This window comes from Berghia stephanieae, chromosome 1 (assembly GCF_034508935.2).
Source record: "Berghia stephanieae isolate SIO BIC M18660-M18661 chromosome 1, UCSD_Bste_1.3, whole genome shotgun sequence".
Classification (NCBI taxonomy): Eukaryota; Metazoa; Mollusca; class Gastropoda; order Nudibranchia; family Aeolidiidae; genus Berghia; species Berghia stephanieae.
Window position 1 is genome coordinate 125,831,215 of NC_088360.1, and position 15,820 is coordinate 125,847,034.

Genomic DNA, 15,820 nt, shown 5'->3' on the forward strand with positions numbered 1-15,820 from the left:
ACGTTGTTTGTTTTGTGTTGTTCCCTTATATATGAGTCACATCTACTCACTTTATTTTTTATCTCCATTTTATTGGCTCATCTAGGCACCTCTAGCTTTGGTAGTAGTAGTAGTAGTAGTAGTAGTAGTAGTAGTAGTAGTAGTAGTAGTAGTAGTAGTAGTAGTAGTAGTAGTACTAGCAGTTGTTGTTGTTGTTGTTGTTGTTGTTGTTGAAGTAGTAGTAGTAGTAGTAGTAGTAGTAGTAGTAGTAGTAGTAGTAGTAGTAGTAGTAGTAGTAGTAGTAGTAGTAGTATAAAATAGTTGTCAAAGAACCTGAGCTTTTGTTTTGAGCAATATTTACTCTGGGTTGGCGCTGGTCTCAAGTCAGCAACACGACAAGACATGGAAGAAATGGACTAGAGATTGACAGGTGAAATTATATATACATATATATATTATAGTCATGTGCAAAAGTAAGTTTATACTTGTTTGAACCATCATAATTTTGAGTACCAAACAGTTATTACCATAATTTGTTAAACATCAATGGAAAGCTCATTCATGGATTAGTACGTCTGAAGTCCAAGGGAAGTTATCAATAAAATGAATTATGCTGAAATCCTTGATAGGTTATAGCCCATTGCTAGAACATAATACTAAATTAAATGGCAACCCCGCCCTCACAAATAAAATTCATGTTTCAACATGTTCACCGCTGTATTCGTAAAGAGGGCTCCTACTCATTCTCCTCTCATTCTCCTCCTCCTCCTCCCAATCCTCCTTCCCCTCCTTTTTGTATTTCCTTTCTTCTTCCTTCTTCTTCTCCATCATCATCCTCCCTCCTACTCCGCTTACTCCTCGTCCTCATCTACGTCCTCTTTTCACCATTTTGTCTTCTTCTTTTTCGTCTTCCTCTTCTTTATTTAATCAAATATATGCATTAGAAGTTTAAAATGCACATTTATTGTAGACTCCATATCGTATTTCTACGATTTCATGATGGTCAAAGAATGTTCTTCAAATGAATATCCTTCAAAGTGCTTTATTTCCCCCCCCCCCCCCCCCCCCCCCAATTACATGATTACATGGAATCAAATTTCTATTCCATACTGTTTAGACCGAACATAGGTCACAACAGATTATCGGCGTGTGCTAGGTGCGCGGTTTTTTCTTCTTTTTTCTTTTCTTTTTTCTTTTCTTTTTTTTTGGGGGGTGGGGGTATTAGCAAGCTTACAATCTTCTTCTCTAAACATCGGTATCAATCATATTATTCGTTTCAATGATTTCCACTGACGTGTACATATAATATATGAGTACACATCGATTTCAACCCTCTGTCGATAATTGTTTAAAGTGGGCATTAGAACACGAGTTTTATTTGATTAATTTTTTCTTTTTACTTTTTTTCTTTTCATCTTATCTTTTCTGTTCTTGTATTTCTTTTAATTTTATTATTATTATTATTATTATTATATTATTATTATTATTATTATTATTATTATTATTATTATTATTATTATTATTATTATTATTATCATATATATTTTTTTTGCTTACTAAAATATTTGAACAAAACGTTGATCAATTTGATTTTGTTTGAATTTAGTATAGTCCAGTAAAAGATACATTTTAGATTTATCAACTCTTTTTTAAATGGCACGAGATATTATATTTCAATCTGATATAAATATCCATTCGCTGTTGGTGTAACAAAGGGCATCAAATAAAAAGGTACGGCTAAAATTGCTCGTACTTTTATGGCCCCGACAATATGTAAGGTACTTTACACACAATAACACTTGACCCAGGCAATGACGGATATAGTAAAACTGTTAATTCAAAACGGACGCCTAATAGGCGAATGGTATTGTACGAAATGGACATATGGTTTCATAGGGCCTTCTGTGGGAATAAATAAAATATTGTGACGCGTAATGAGCATGGTTGATCCGTGAAAATACGCTATATAACTGTCCATATTTCATCTTTTAACTTATTATGCTATTATCATTTAAACGAGGGTTAAACTAAATTTGAAAGAGTGACAATAGAACCTAGAGACTTGAGCCGCATTTGAAAACAGTCTAGCTCTCATCTATTGACGTACACATGAAAGATAAATAAATAAACAAATAAATAAATAAATAAATAAACGAATAAATAAATATATAGATAAATACATACCTGAATGAATGAATAAATAAATAAATAAATAAATAAATAAAGATACTATAATGAAATCATATCGTTCCTTTACTGAACAATAATGTGAATACATATTATAATTCGATGGTAACATTATAAAATATCATTTATTGATCTACATGTTAGACGGAAACTCCGAAACCGAAAATCTCGTAATGTCTCGTTGATTCACTTCAACTGATTACTTTAGCTACCCAAATATTTCGGCGTGATCAAGTTCCCGAGAGAGAATTTTTGTCAGACAGTTGAAGTGAAAATGATCAAAATACCAGCTCAAAAAGCCACTGGAGGTGGGGGTGATAATGTTGGTAGTCGTTCTCAGTACAAAGATAAAGACAAGCCGACTCAAATTCGTTTCAGCAATATAACTGCAGCGAAAGGTACGTTATTTTGACACCGGCTCTCATGGATTTCTCTAGAACATTGCTCTTTATCACTCTTTATAAACACTACGTAACTACGGAACTCTGTACTTTGACTTTTTTTTTGCAGTATACCAGTATATCATATATAAATAACCAATCCTTTGTTATTGCCAATAGTGTCATTTCTATTGCTTATCCTGATATGGATCAGCGAACGGTAAATTGTAATTGTAAGTAAATGAAAATGCAGTGAAATTGAAATTGTATTGTCTGCTACTGCCACTGCCTGCCTAAGGATAAGGACACTGCGGATGGATTGAGATTGGCATGGCTTCGCAAAGGGACTTTTACTTTTGGACTGGATTCTTGTCGAAACATTTTCATGCAGTAACCTTATGTTGACTGGCAAGTTAACGATTACGTTCCCTACAATAACGAATAACAATGACAAGGAAGAAAACGATATAATCTACTAAGACTAAGACTAAGAAGACTGATTCATGAGAACAAATCTTTGTTTTCTTCCTCGTCGGTCGTTGAAGTAGGTTGGAAACGTAATCGTTAACTTTCTACTGTTATGGGAATCCAAGTTTTTACCTTCCTGTCGTGTGCTTCAGCTTTAATTTTGCGGCTTCTTTTTTTTATCCTGAGGCTGAGGGAAGAAAAATTTTAACTGGTGGTAAACAATGAATTATTCATTGAATTTATTCATTCAGAAAATAAGTTTTTTTAAATAGTCTCTTACAAAAAGAAACGGTTCCTCCCGAGTGACGAAATCTTGTCCAGCAACTGGTTTGCCATTTTGGATTTCTTTGGGAAAAAAAAAGGGGGGGGGGGGGGGGGGGGGGGGGGGGGGGGAAGGGTAGAAGTAGAGGAAAATAATGGGATTCTTTATTTAAAAAGTCTTGGGGGTGAGGGTTCAAAACTAAGTTCTTATTTTGAATGGAGAGTTTGGGTTGTTAAGCTAAGGAAAAGTATAGAAAAGATTTAGGCAGGCCCTAATGAAAGAAGAGAAGGGGGGGGGGGGGGGGGGGGGGGGGAGAGGAAGGATGTAAGTGCCCATTCGCTGTTGGTATAACTATAACACAAGGCATCCCTTCTTCACTGAATTAATGTCCTAAAACAAAATGGCGGACCCAAAGCGCACCTTTTTTTTTTTTTTGGTGCAAAATTGTTTGTTTGTTATGAAAAGTGACTTGTCTCAATTTTTTATGGCAATAAATTAATTTTAGTTTGGTTCTTTTGAAAATGATTCATTTTACAACTTATTTTTTTAATTGGCAAAATAAAAAAAACCCATCTCGCTATAAGATCACCAGCAGCAAAGTGCCTAATTTTAATATGTTGTCGATAAACATCTTAACTTAAAATTATTTAGTTCACTTGTGGGTTACTGTTTTCAATGGGTCTAAGCTAAAAAAAATATGTCCTTTTACCTTAGACCAATACATCAGTAATGATTCATAACAACAGTTTCATCTGGCAGCTGATGTGTGCTTCAGAAATATTCTACTCATCTTTTGAAAGAGTTCGCTTTTCTTATAATTGTTCACTATATAAGCTAATCATTACAGTTAAAGAGGTAAAAAAGATTTGCCATAAATTTATATCCAAGGAGTAGCCAGAATTGCAAATGATCAAATTAAAAAACATCATCATTTATAATAAATCATAACACTGTCCTAACATCATTTTATTCACTATCTTAATATTGGTTGAACCTAAGCAATCTATTTCATTTCTTCCTTTTCTCTTCCTCCTCATCCTCCTCCTCCTCCCCCTCTAAAAAGCGATGTCCTCATTATGATGATCGTAACATAAGAGACGAGTACAAAATGTTTGAGTATCTTGCCTTGCACACTGTTTAGTACCCATTAAGTGACCTTCGTTGTGTTTTAGTTAAATTTCTATTTTGTCGTCATCAAAATAAGCACACCTTATTTATATATTTTACTTTGTGAACAAGAATATTATAGGAATAAGATCAAAATTATTTCAACAGTGAAAAATATGACATCGCACATTTTTCACAGGACTTCTATTTCAAGTATTTTTTGTTTTGCAATCAAGAGCTCCATTAGTATAGGTTATTATTGTTGTTATTGTTTTATTATTATTTTTATTATTTGTTTATTTTGTAGATATAGGTGATCGTATATTTTTTATTATGAATTGAAATATTAGATTCAAAATGTGTCATTCCCCACTTTGTATTTACCAGCTGTTGCAGATGCAATCCGCACCAGTCTGGGCCCCAGAGGCATGGATAAAATGGTATGTTGTATTTTTGATCTATATTTTTTTCTCCTTCAGATTCTGCTTTTTGATGACCTCTTATCAATTACCAAATGAAGTGCTGTCTGTAAAGAATTGATATTATTCAGCTATATATTTTGTAAAAACTGTAAAATAAGGTGAAGAATTATAACAAAAGTGAAGAATTGCCTCAGACATGTCATCGTGTTGAATGATGGTTAATTTATTATTCTGTATATATAATTCTTACTAAATTTAGAATGGTTATATCATCTGTGCCCTATTTTATTGTGCAAATCTCAGATTCAAGCTGCCAATGGAGATGTGACAATCACCAATGATGGGGCAACCATTCTTAAACAGATGCAAGTTCTTCACCCAGCTGCAAAAATGGTAACTAGATTATACTTGTATTTTAATTTGAGTCACAAACTGATCAGCCTTTATGATTAGTGTTAAGTTGAGACCCCTGTTCAATATTCCTTTTATTTGGAGGGTAATTGCAGTTTCTTTAAATATTCCAAATTTCTTCTGTTCATTTTATTAAATTTAACATAAACTTTTTGTGTCTGTTTCACCCTGACATAATGCAAGAAGGAGGCAGTTGTTTTAATCACAGTCAGGTTCAACCAAATTGTTCTAAAAATAATTACTCACTTTCTTGTGACTCCTGAGGTTTATGTTACTTGACTTTGTTTAAGCTTATCTGTTCTCTTCCAACAGCTTGTAGAGTTGTCGAAGGCTCAAGATATTGAAGCTGGTGATGGTACAACATCTGTTGTTGTTATGGCTGGCAGTCTGCTTGACGCAAGTGCAAATCTTTTGCAAAGAGGTAATTTTTACATCTTATTCCTTGAAGGAGGCTAGTACATAGTATGTTATATGGTGCATATACTGATTTGTTATTTTTCACCCAACATTTATTTGGGAGGCTGGGCCCATTTATGATTTATATATTTATATTTTCATTGATGGTGATTTTGGCAAAAAAAATTTTTCTCTCTCTCCATTAGTAGCAGATTTGTGTTGAAGAAATATTAAAAATGTATAGAAATGATGTCTTCTGAGCATTTATTATGACAAATAAAAATGCCTTTTTTTAGTCAAAGATCATTTTCATTCCTCCATGAGTCTTGAAACTGGGTTTTGTTGTTAATGGTTTAATATAAAACTTGGTCAACGAAGCTTTCGTTTCATTCAAAGAAAAAGTTGAATTGGCAGCGACTCTGCTTTTTGGATTCGTTTAGATTTTTAAAAATGAAATTAAAAATTTTTTTAATTGCTTTTCTGTGCAATGTATTTCCAATAAAATATTAATACACTTTGATATATCATCTATTCCAGGTATTCACCCAACTGCCATATCAGAATCCTTCCAACGAGCTGCTTCCAAATCTGTAGAAATTTTAGACTCGATGGTTACACCACTTGATCTCAAGGATAGAGAATCCTTGTTGAAGAGTGCTTCTACATCTCTCAACTCTAAGGTATGTTGGAACATCTTTGCATAAATAGTGCTAGAGGCTTTGACACATTTAATCAGTGTTGCACACCTTCATCGGAAAACAGCGTGTTACTCAGAAATCATTCCAATGAAGCAGCGTTCTATTTAATCTATTCCATGGAAAACCTTCATAATTGGAACCACGCCCTAAGCAAGGAGAAGCTGTGGTTGCTATTTTAGAGTAGTAGCTATTCAGTGAATGATACAGAATTTCCTTTAACTTACTTGTGTAAAAATTTAATTTACTTTTTTCGTAATATTCAACATTATACTCATGTCATCGTAATGTCAGGTGTAAAGGGAAGCGACCATCCCAATAGCGCATATTTATATGAAACAGTGATTACACTCATTTCCAGTATAAATCTATGATACATGAAGCGCATCCAATCATAGTTTATACACATTTTACAATTTAATTCCATGGGACGTACAGGGTCAGCATTGACAGGGGAATGATTATAATAATATAATAATTGTATTAATAATAATAACTGTAATAATAATGATGGTGATGATGATTTTTATAACAGTAAATCAGAGCCATTGGGCTCATGGAGCCTGAGTTTATCCTGGTTTCTATAGAATAAAACAGACAATAGCAAAGTACTTTTTGCCAGATCTAACAGACCCAGCTCTCCAATCACTTCTGGGTGGACAGGGAACAGAAAAATATCTTGACTGCACTCGGGGTCGAACTCAGTCCCTTTGCTCGTGAAGTAAGTACTTAACTGAGCTATCAGGACCCCCAAAATGATGATAATAGTAATTAGTTATAAATTTATTTTTTTTAAAATTTGAATTTCTTTGTTTCAAGGTTGTCAGCCAGTATTCATCAATCCTCGCTCCTATTGCTGTTGATGCAATTCTCAAAGTCATTGATCCTGCTACCGCCACCAATGTTGATCTCAAGGACATTAAAATAGTCAAAAAATTAGGGTGAGGTCATAAGATTTTAAGATTAAAAAAAAAAAAATAGGAACTGGAATACACATCCCTTCATTATATGTTTATTAATGTTTTCGTATTATTTTAACTATTTGCATACTAAAAGCTTTATTAAGCATATTTTATAAATTTGAAGAGCTTGGATCACATATTCTTCACTTAAAGTGTTCATTTTATAGAATGTCATTTTAAAAGACAATGATTTCGAGTCAAGATTATCATTATCAGAAATTCACAATAAAGTTTAAATTTACATATACTAAAATTCAACCGGGGTAATTATAATTTGAGTATGTTAAGGACTAATAATCCATATCTTCATTATTACAAACTTTTTGATCATTGTCATTTCTATTAACACAGAGGAACTGTTGAAGATACAGAATTGATAGATGGACTCGTCTTCACAAGTAAAACTTCAGGGGCTGGAGGTCCAAATAAAGTTGAAAAAGCTAAAATTGGACTTATCCAGTTTTGCATTTCTCCACCAAAGACTGATGTAAGTTTATTCAATATTTTTGACATCATTTGATTTCCACCCCAACCCTCCCTCCAAAAAAAAAAAAAAGAAGCAAGAAAAAAACAAAACAATTTGATAGTTATGCATTTGTTTGATAACAATTTTCCACTCAGTGTTTGTGATTTGCCTGTGTTAAAATATTTAGAAAAATTATTGTTTCAATGTTTTAAAATTTAAAAAAAATTTTTTTTTGCTTTGATTTGTCTAATAAAGCCCTACACTTGTTTTTATTGTTTATTCAATATCAGATGGACAATCAAGTCATTGTGTCAGATTACACACAGATGGACAGAGTTTTGCGTGAAGAAAGGGCATACATTTTAGATATTGTTAAGAAAGTCAAAAAAGCTGGCTGCAATGTATTGCTTATTCAGAAATCCATACTGAGGTAAGGTTAATCCCAAACCATTCTGCTTTTAAATTCAATGCACACATATCAATATTTTTACCTTGACAGTCTCAAATGGATGAAAAATAAAAAGTATTTAACAAAAAGTGGAAGCACCAATACATAAATTAGCAACCTTTGTTTTAATGTGACTGACTAAAGCACTGAACTTTTGATTGACAATTATTTCCAATTAAATGGCTTGATTTAGACAAATATTTCATTTTTTTTTTTGTGTTTCTCAGATTGTTAATCTGAATAGTGAAAGAATTATAATATAACCGTCTTCTGCTAGTTGCAACTGAAATTTTATCTTCTATGCTTAAGTCATGGTATTTAAGAGAAACCTGTTTCATGTTTTCAAATTGCCAGAGATGCCGTATCTGACCTTGCTCTTCACTTTTTGGCAAAGATGAAAATTCTTGTTGTGAAAGATGTTGAGAGGGAGGATATTGAGTTTGTATGTAAAACACTTGGCTGTAAACCAATTGCCAGTGTGGATCATTTTGTGCCAGAAAATCTTGGGTCAGCTGAATTGGTTGAGGAGGTTCAAACTGGTAGCAGCAAAATTATTAAGGTAACATTTACATTTTCATTCATAATGACTTATTCTTTTTTTGTATATTTGAGTTGCCCTGCCCTGTTCATTGGTGTAGCTGTAATGCTAATTAGGGACCTTTTTACATGCAGTTAAGCACCTTAGCAAGCAACTCAGCTGTTTGTGTTTATTATATTAATTTCAACATCAATCCACATCCTTGAAATTAAATCTCTTTCATTCTCCTCATTCATGAATCATTATTCCTTTTCATTTGGCTTTGTGTCCTAGTTCTGGAATGAGATCATTTAGCTTCACTTGGGTCCTGCTTGAAGTTATAAGGAAAAAGAAATGGTCACATGAATTTATCTTTTTTGAGAGTTGATATTAATTCCCCTTGTAAATTATCACTCCATATAGTGTTATTTATTGATATCTATATGTATTTTATAACCATTTGCATGGATACCCCTTTGCTGTCTAGGTGGCAGTTTAATGTAGTCACTCACACTATATGTGTACATTATTTCACTATATACCTTTTTTTATTGTGGGCCTGAAATGAAGTGTTGTCAGCGTCGTAGTGTTACTAAAAGCAGACAAATTTCATCATTTTTATCAGGTAACAGGAATTCAAAATCCTGGTCAAACTGTAACAGTTCTAATCCGTGGCTCAAACAAGCTAGTGATTGAAGAGGCTGACCGCTCACTTCATGATGCCCTTTGCGTCATCAGATGTCTTGTCAAGAAAAGGTAAGTAGTCACTTAGAATAATCAGCATTTTCATACTTCTTTTGTCAAGCCTATTATTTCATTATTTAAGGTTTTTTTATTAAAAAAAAATAATTTTTTATTCTCAGGAATGAGAGACTTTAGCAAGAGCTTTTATATTGAGAGTATGCGGTTAGACTAAGGGAGTTAATTTTGTGACATTTTACACGGTTTAGTCTCTTGATTGAAGCATAGATTTCTTCAAAATGGCGACCAACCCTTTTACCACAATGGACACTGTATCGAAAAAAAGCTTGAATGCATGAAAGACATTGATCCATACGACATAAAATCGGAAAACTGGACAAAGACTTATCCTCCAATCACGTACCACCATATCTATCTATCTATCTATCTATCTGTCTATCTATCTATGTATCTATCTATCTATCTATCTATCTATTATCATTATCATCATCATCATTATTATTATTATTATTATTATTATTATTTTATTATTATTATTATTATTATTATTATTACTATTAAATCATTATTATTATTATTATTATTATATTATTTATTATTATTATTATTATTATTATTATTATTATTATTATTATTATTATTATTATTATTATTATCATTATTATTATTACTATTATTATTATTATTATTATTATTATTATTATTATTATTATTATTATTATTATCATTAAATCATTATTATTATTATTATTATTATTATTATTATTATTATTATTATTATTATTATTATTATTATATATTATTATTATTATTATTATATTTATATGATGATGATGATGATATTTTCTTCTTCTTCTTCTTCTTCTTCTTCTTCTTCTTCTTATTATTATTATTATTATTATTATTATTATTATTATTGTTATTATTATTAATATTATTGTTACAATTATCATAATAATAATAATAATAATAATAGTAATAATTATCACCATCATCATTATCATCATCATATGATGATGATTATTATTATTTTTATTATTATTATTATTATTATTATTATTTATGTGACCCTCCGCCCCGAACGGGGGGGGGGGGGGGGGGGGGGGGGGGAGGGAGAGGAGAGAGAGAGAGAGAGGACTGCTTGTATGTGCATTATATTGGGCGGGAGCTAAATAGAATAAAGATATAAATATGTGTGTGTGTTTATGTGTGTGTTTGTATGTGTGAAAGAAACAAGAGAGAGAGAGAGAGAGAGCGAGGCTGGTAGACAAAGAAAGGGGGAAAAGGAGAGAGGGGGTGGAGCAAAGAATAGTTAGTGATAGTATAAGAAAGCCCTTTGTTTCAAAAGAAGTCAAAGTCAATCAATGGGAAACATATTGACCAATGAGATCACAATTTAAAAAATGGGACTGGTCAAATCATTTGTTGCATTGTTTCCATTTTGAGTCGGATGACAGCTTGAAGAGGAGGGGGTGGGGCTTAATTTGTAATGACTTACATGAAATCGTATAATTGAATCTTCTTGTTTGAGCTGCAACCTCGAGTTATTTAGGACCTGCCACTCGTTATCACAACCCCCCTGTGGTCAATTATCATCTATTAAACTCTCCTCCCCTTTTTCTTTTGGTTCACTCCCATTGTATATTGACTCAAAAGACCCCATCCTCCCTCCCATTCCCAATGAATACACGATAAAACGAACTTCTCTCTCTCTCTCTCTCTCCCTCTCTCTCTTCTCTCTCTCTCTCTCTTCTCTCTCTCTCTCTCTCTCTCTCTCTCTCTCTCTCTCTCTCTCTCTCTCTCTCTCTCTCTCTCTCTCTCTCTCTCTCTCTCTCTCTCTCTTCTCTCTCTTATTTATTTATTTATTTTTTAAAATATATCTCTCTCCATCCATCTCTCTCGCTCTCTGTTTGTTACTGACTTTCTCTCTCTCTCTCTCTCTCTCTCTCTCTCTGTCTCTCTCTCTCTCTCTCTCTCTCTCTCTCTCTCTCTCTCATGTAAACAACTACGCGATAGAAAGTTACAGTGCTCTTAGTGCAAGGGAAGTAACCGTGGATGGTAAATGCGTGACGTCATCGGCATACTCTCAATAGTGCAACATCCACTAAACGTGGTCCAAGTGCTTTGCAAGCGGCGCCTAGCCAACAGCAACACTTTTTAAGGGGGGGGGGGGGGCTATGGTATACAACAAAAGTCAGTATTATATCTTTGTTGCTTTTTTATATACATAAGTGTAGTTGTTTGCTCTAAAAAATGTTCGTATATTTTCATCTGAAGGTGACATGGTTAACATGCTGACTTAGTGTTTTACACATTACTTTATTCTGGGTAGATCACACATTACTTTATTCTGGGTAGATCTCAAAACATATTCTATTTTAAGGCCTGATAACTCCTGTGGGGCTATATCAAGGTCTTCTCATTTAGAGGATAACTACAGAAAAAATGGCAGACAAATCAGAAATGCATACAATAGCAAGAACCACATTCATTCGATGATGACTAAAATCGGTTGTCTGTCTTTTTTTTTTTCCCCCACAGAGCTCTTATTGCAGGAGGTGGTGCTCCAGAAATTGAGTTATCCCTTAAACTCATGGATTACGCAAACAGCCTGACTGGTGTGGAACAATCCTGTTTCCGTAACTTTGCAGAGGCATTGGAAGTCATTCCCTTCACGCTTGCAGAAAATGCTGGTTTGAATCCAATTGCAACAGTAACTGAGTTAAGGACAAGACATGCTCAAGGAGAAAAAACAGCTGGTATTAACGTTAGAAAGGTTAGTTTTTGGGAAGTGTTCCAAAATAAAAGCTTTTCAATTTCTTGTCCATTAACTTGTGACCAAGTCAAATTCATAGGATACTTTTGAGTAATATTCAATGTTTGAAAGTAAAAAATAAATAAATTGAAATTAGTTTAAATTGGCAGAATTTTTTGGGATTATCCAGAAGAATATCTGGGGGAATTGTACTGAGGAATAAGAATTGATACAAATGATTTCACAAAAGTTGGTCAACAAAAGCAAAAATCTCTCTGTGATGGACAGAGTTAAATTTCTGTTACTGTTTTCTAGGACGTTATTTAAATGAATTTTACAAAATTAAAAAATCAAGTTACGGTGCAACCCATTTATAGTGACATCATCATAACAATGGTTCTGGGCTGTTTTTCTTAGGTCATGTTTTGAAATAAACTAGTTTGGTAGCAATGGGTTTGCTTTGTACTCATATTTTGTGTCATGCTATTTACAACAGTTTGACCAAAAAGTTTATCAATATTGAAAACGATAAGCTTTTATTTAACAATTAGAGTAAAATGGAATGGCCACTTGTACAAAAATGGAATAGACATTTTCTGCCCCCTTTGCACGGCATAACAATAGAAAAGACATGTTGATTGGTAATTGGTATATTGATCAATGCTGTTTTAAAATGTAATTTAATGTTTTTTTATATTTAAAAAAAAAATCCTACCCTTAGGGAGCCATCACCAACATCCTGGATGAAAGTGTTGTTCAACCCATCCTTGTCTCTGTCAGTGCTATCACTCTGGCCTCAGAAACCGTTCGTAGCATTCTCAAGATTGATGATATTGTGAGTATACATCATTTAGATATAATAATAATATAATCTTTATTGTAAAAAAAACAAAAAACCCGTCAATTTGTCATTTGGTATACAATGTTTGAAATTAAAAATACAATACATAGATAGACAAAAGATACATAAATAAAATAATAATATATAAACATCAAATGAAGATGACGTTTCATAACAGTTTCCATACATGCTCTCTCTTACTCACATGCACACCTCCACACACCCTACACACACACTCACACACACACACACACACAGAAAGTGGATGTATAGAGATATTTTTAGTTTTTAAGAGTTTTTACTTATGATTTTTTTTTTCTCACGAGTTTTATAGGCTGTTTCATATTTAAGGTGGACTCATGAACAGAAGTAGCATCTTTTAAATAACATAGTTTTTGTTGAAAGGTGCAACTGTCTCAGTCTGCCAGATCTTTTATAGAATATATGGTCTGTCGGTTTCTATCAAAAAGACGCAAAAACAAACTTTTTAATAAAATCTCTCCTGATCAAAATAATTACATATAAACTTGAGTGAGGCCTTCTTTTGTCACCTGTTTTCTTAAAATTATCTTAAGTGACGACCGACCTTTCATAAATCATCTTTTTGTACTAATTGTACAACTTTATAATATATTATATTATATATAACTTACATATATTCAATTCTCTATAGCTATTTGATTGAATTTAGACCTTTTACTCTGACTATGAACACCCCTCCCCCCCCCCCAAGTGATTCCCAATTCCTGGTTCATAATTTTTATGTGTTAAATTAAAATCAAATATTGATTTTATTCCAGGTGAGCTGTGTCAAATAAACACACCAGGAAAACCCTGTGGACTCTTGCAGCTTGGCATCCTTATTTTATCTTAGCTATTTTTTTTTTTTTTTTATTATTATTATTTTGTTTGTTGTTGTCTTGCTTGAAGAGGAGAGATGTGTGATAGTTTTTCTCTTTGTTTTTTTTTCTTACTTAAGAGAAATGTGTGATTTGATATCCTTTTTTATAAATGTTCAATAAACATTCATTATTTATAATAAATATTGTCCATTTTCAGATATATTTTTTTCTTCTCATTATTAGTACATAATCCTATGGTGTATTTCTGGATGGGATCTTCTGGCCTCCCGTGGTGGACAGGGGGTCACTTGCAGTGTTTTTTATCGCTCTATGTCTGTTTTCCAACCTGTTTTCTGTCTTTGTCTTGGAATTATTATTATTATTATTTGATATCACTCCAGTGTCCACAAATAGTCCTGAGAGGTATCATATTAAGAAATTAAGGAGCAGGCACCGGTGCAAGATAAAGATCTGAAGAAGTGTGTATGAAAGGTTCCAGACAAAGCAAGAAAGAAAGATACAAGAAAAAAACCATTCCAAAAAATAAGTCAACCTTGACTGGGGATCGAACCTCAGATCTTCTGATTACTAGTAATCATTGACATCTATGAAAGATTTGAGATAATATGGAGCTTGTCCATCTAGACAATGATTACAAAACACATGACAAGACGAGACAACCACAAAGGCTGAGTACCCAGGGGTAACATTGGGCAGCAAAATGTCATAGAACCATCATATTGACAAACTTTGTCATAAAACCAACAAGAAACTAAATTTATCAAGCGTAACCTGCCACAGGGCGAAGTGGCCGAGTGGTTAAGGCATTGCACTGTGACCCAGAAAGTCCCAGGTTTGAGCCCCGCTTTAAGCACTTTATTTTTAATTTTTTTTTTGTTATTGGGCAAGATTATTATCCCCCAATGGGTAGTAGTATCGAATGGCTACACCTCTATTTTGAATCTTTTAATCCATTCTTCAAATTCTTTTCCTGCCTTATTGGCTGTCTCGTAGCCTCCTGATAGGCTTGTCACTGGGCAGTGGAGGACGATGTGGTCCATTGTCTCAGGGCCTCCTTGGCAATGACGGCATGCATCTGATTCTCTCAGATTCCATCTATGCATGTTAGCTGCGGTTCTGCCATGTCCTGTCAAAATGCGGTTGGAGGAGACCCAGCATTTTCGGCTATTTCAGAGAAAGCCAGGTGTTCTTTCTGTTGGGTCGGGTATGATGTCGCCTCCCCTGGGGCTGTCTTGGTTCCACATCGACATCCATTCCTCTTTCATGTTGAAATGTTGTCTTGAAGTTTTAAAAAGTTTCCTTGATTTCAGTCTTGACGTTGTTGGGGCTTCTTCTAGGACCTCCTTCAATGGGACCCTGTCAGTGACCTCCTCAATTTTGGCATGCATTCTTTGGTTTAATTCTTGTCTTCCGATATCAGGCGGTGCTATGCCACTTAGTGCTGGGAGCCATTGGGTTGGGGTTGACTTGAGGCATCCTGTTATGATCCTCGTTGATTCTCTTAGCTTGACATCAATCAGTTTGGCATGTGGGCTCCTCATCCAGACTGGAGCGCAGTATTCTCCCATGCTATAGCAAAGTGCCAAAGCAGATGTTCTAAGTACTTGTTGTGAGGCTCCCCAATTAGTTTTTGCCAGTTTCCTCAGGATACAGTTTCTTTTTGAGATCTTGTTTGCGGTAGTTTAATTGTCTGTCCAACGTGACACCTAAGTATTTTGGGTTGTGGTCTGAGGGCAGTCTGGCATTTCCAGCTATGATGTTGATTTCTTTTATGGCCTCTCTGTTGTTGAGATGGTAGATACTGATTTGGAGGTATTCATTCTGAGATACCATTTGTCAAAAAAGATTTTTAGTTGTGTCGTGTCTTCACTGAGAGCTTTTTCAATTTCTTTCCAGTTGTTTGATTGGTAGGCCAACATGGGTGATTCCTGTTGACATCAGACATCTTGTTTGATGAAT

General features: G+C 33.7%; 1 protein-coding gene across 1 annotated transcript; it reads left to right on the forward strand.

Moving 5' to 3' along the window:
* The first annotated feature begins 2,336 nt into the window (after positions 1-2,336).
* Positions 2,337-14,041, forward strand: LOC144963053 (T-complex protein 1 subunit delta-like). The gene is made up of 13 exons (XM_078896663.1): positions 2,337-2,564; positions 4,771-4,823; positions 5,109-5,198; positions 5,529-5,637; positions 6,150-6,292; positions 7,127-7,248; positions 7,621-7,756; positions 8,026-8,165; positions 8,538-8,742; positions 9,326-9,456; positions 11,944-12,178; positions 12,879-12,992; positions 13,799-14,041. The coding sequence occupies exons 1-13, from the start codon at positions 2,441-2,443 to the stop codon at positions 13,814-13,816; spliced, it is 1,620 nt and encodes a 539-aa protein (XP_078752789.1). The 5' UTR covers positions 2,337-2,440; the 3' UTR covers positions 13,817-14,041.
* The last annotated feature ends 1,779 nt before the right edge of the window (positions 14,042-15,820 follow it).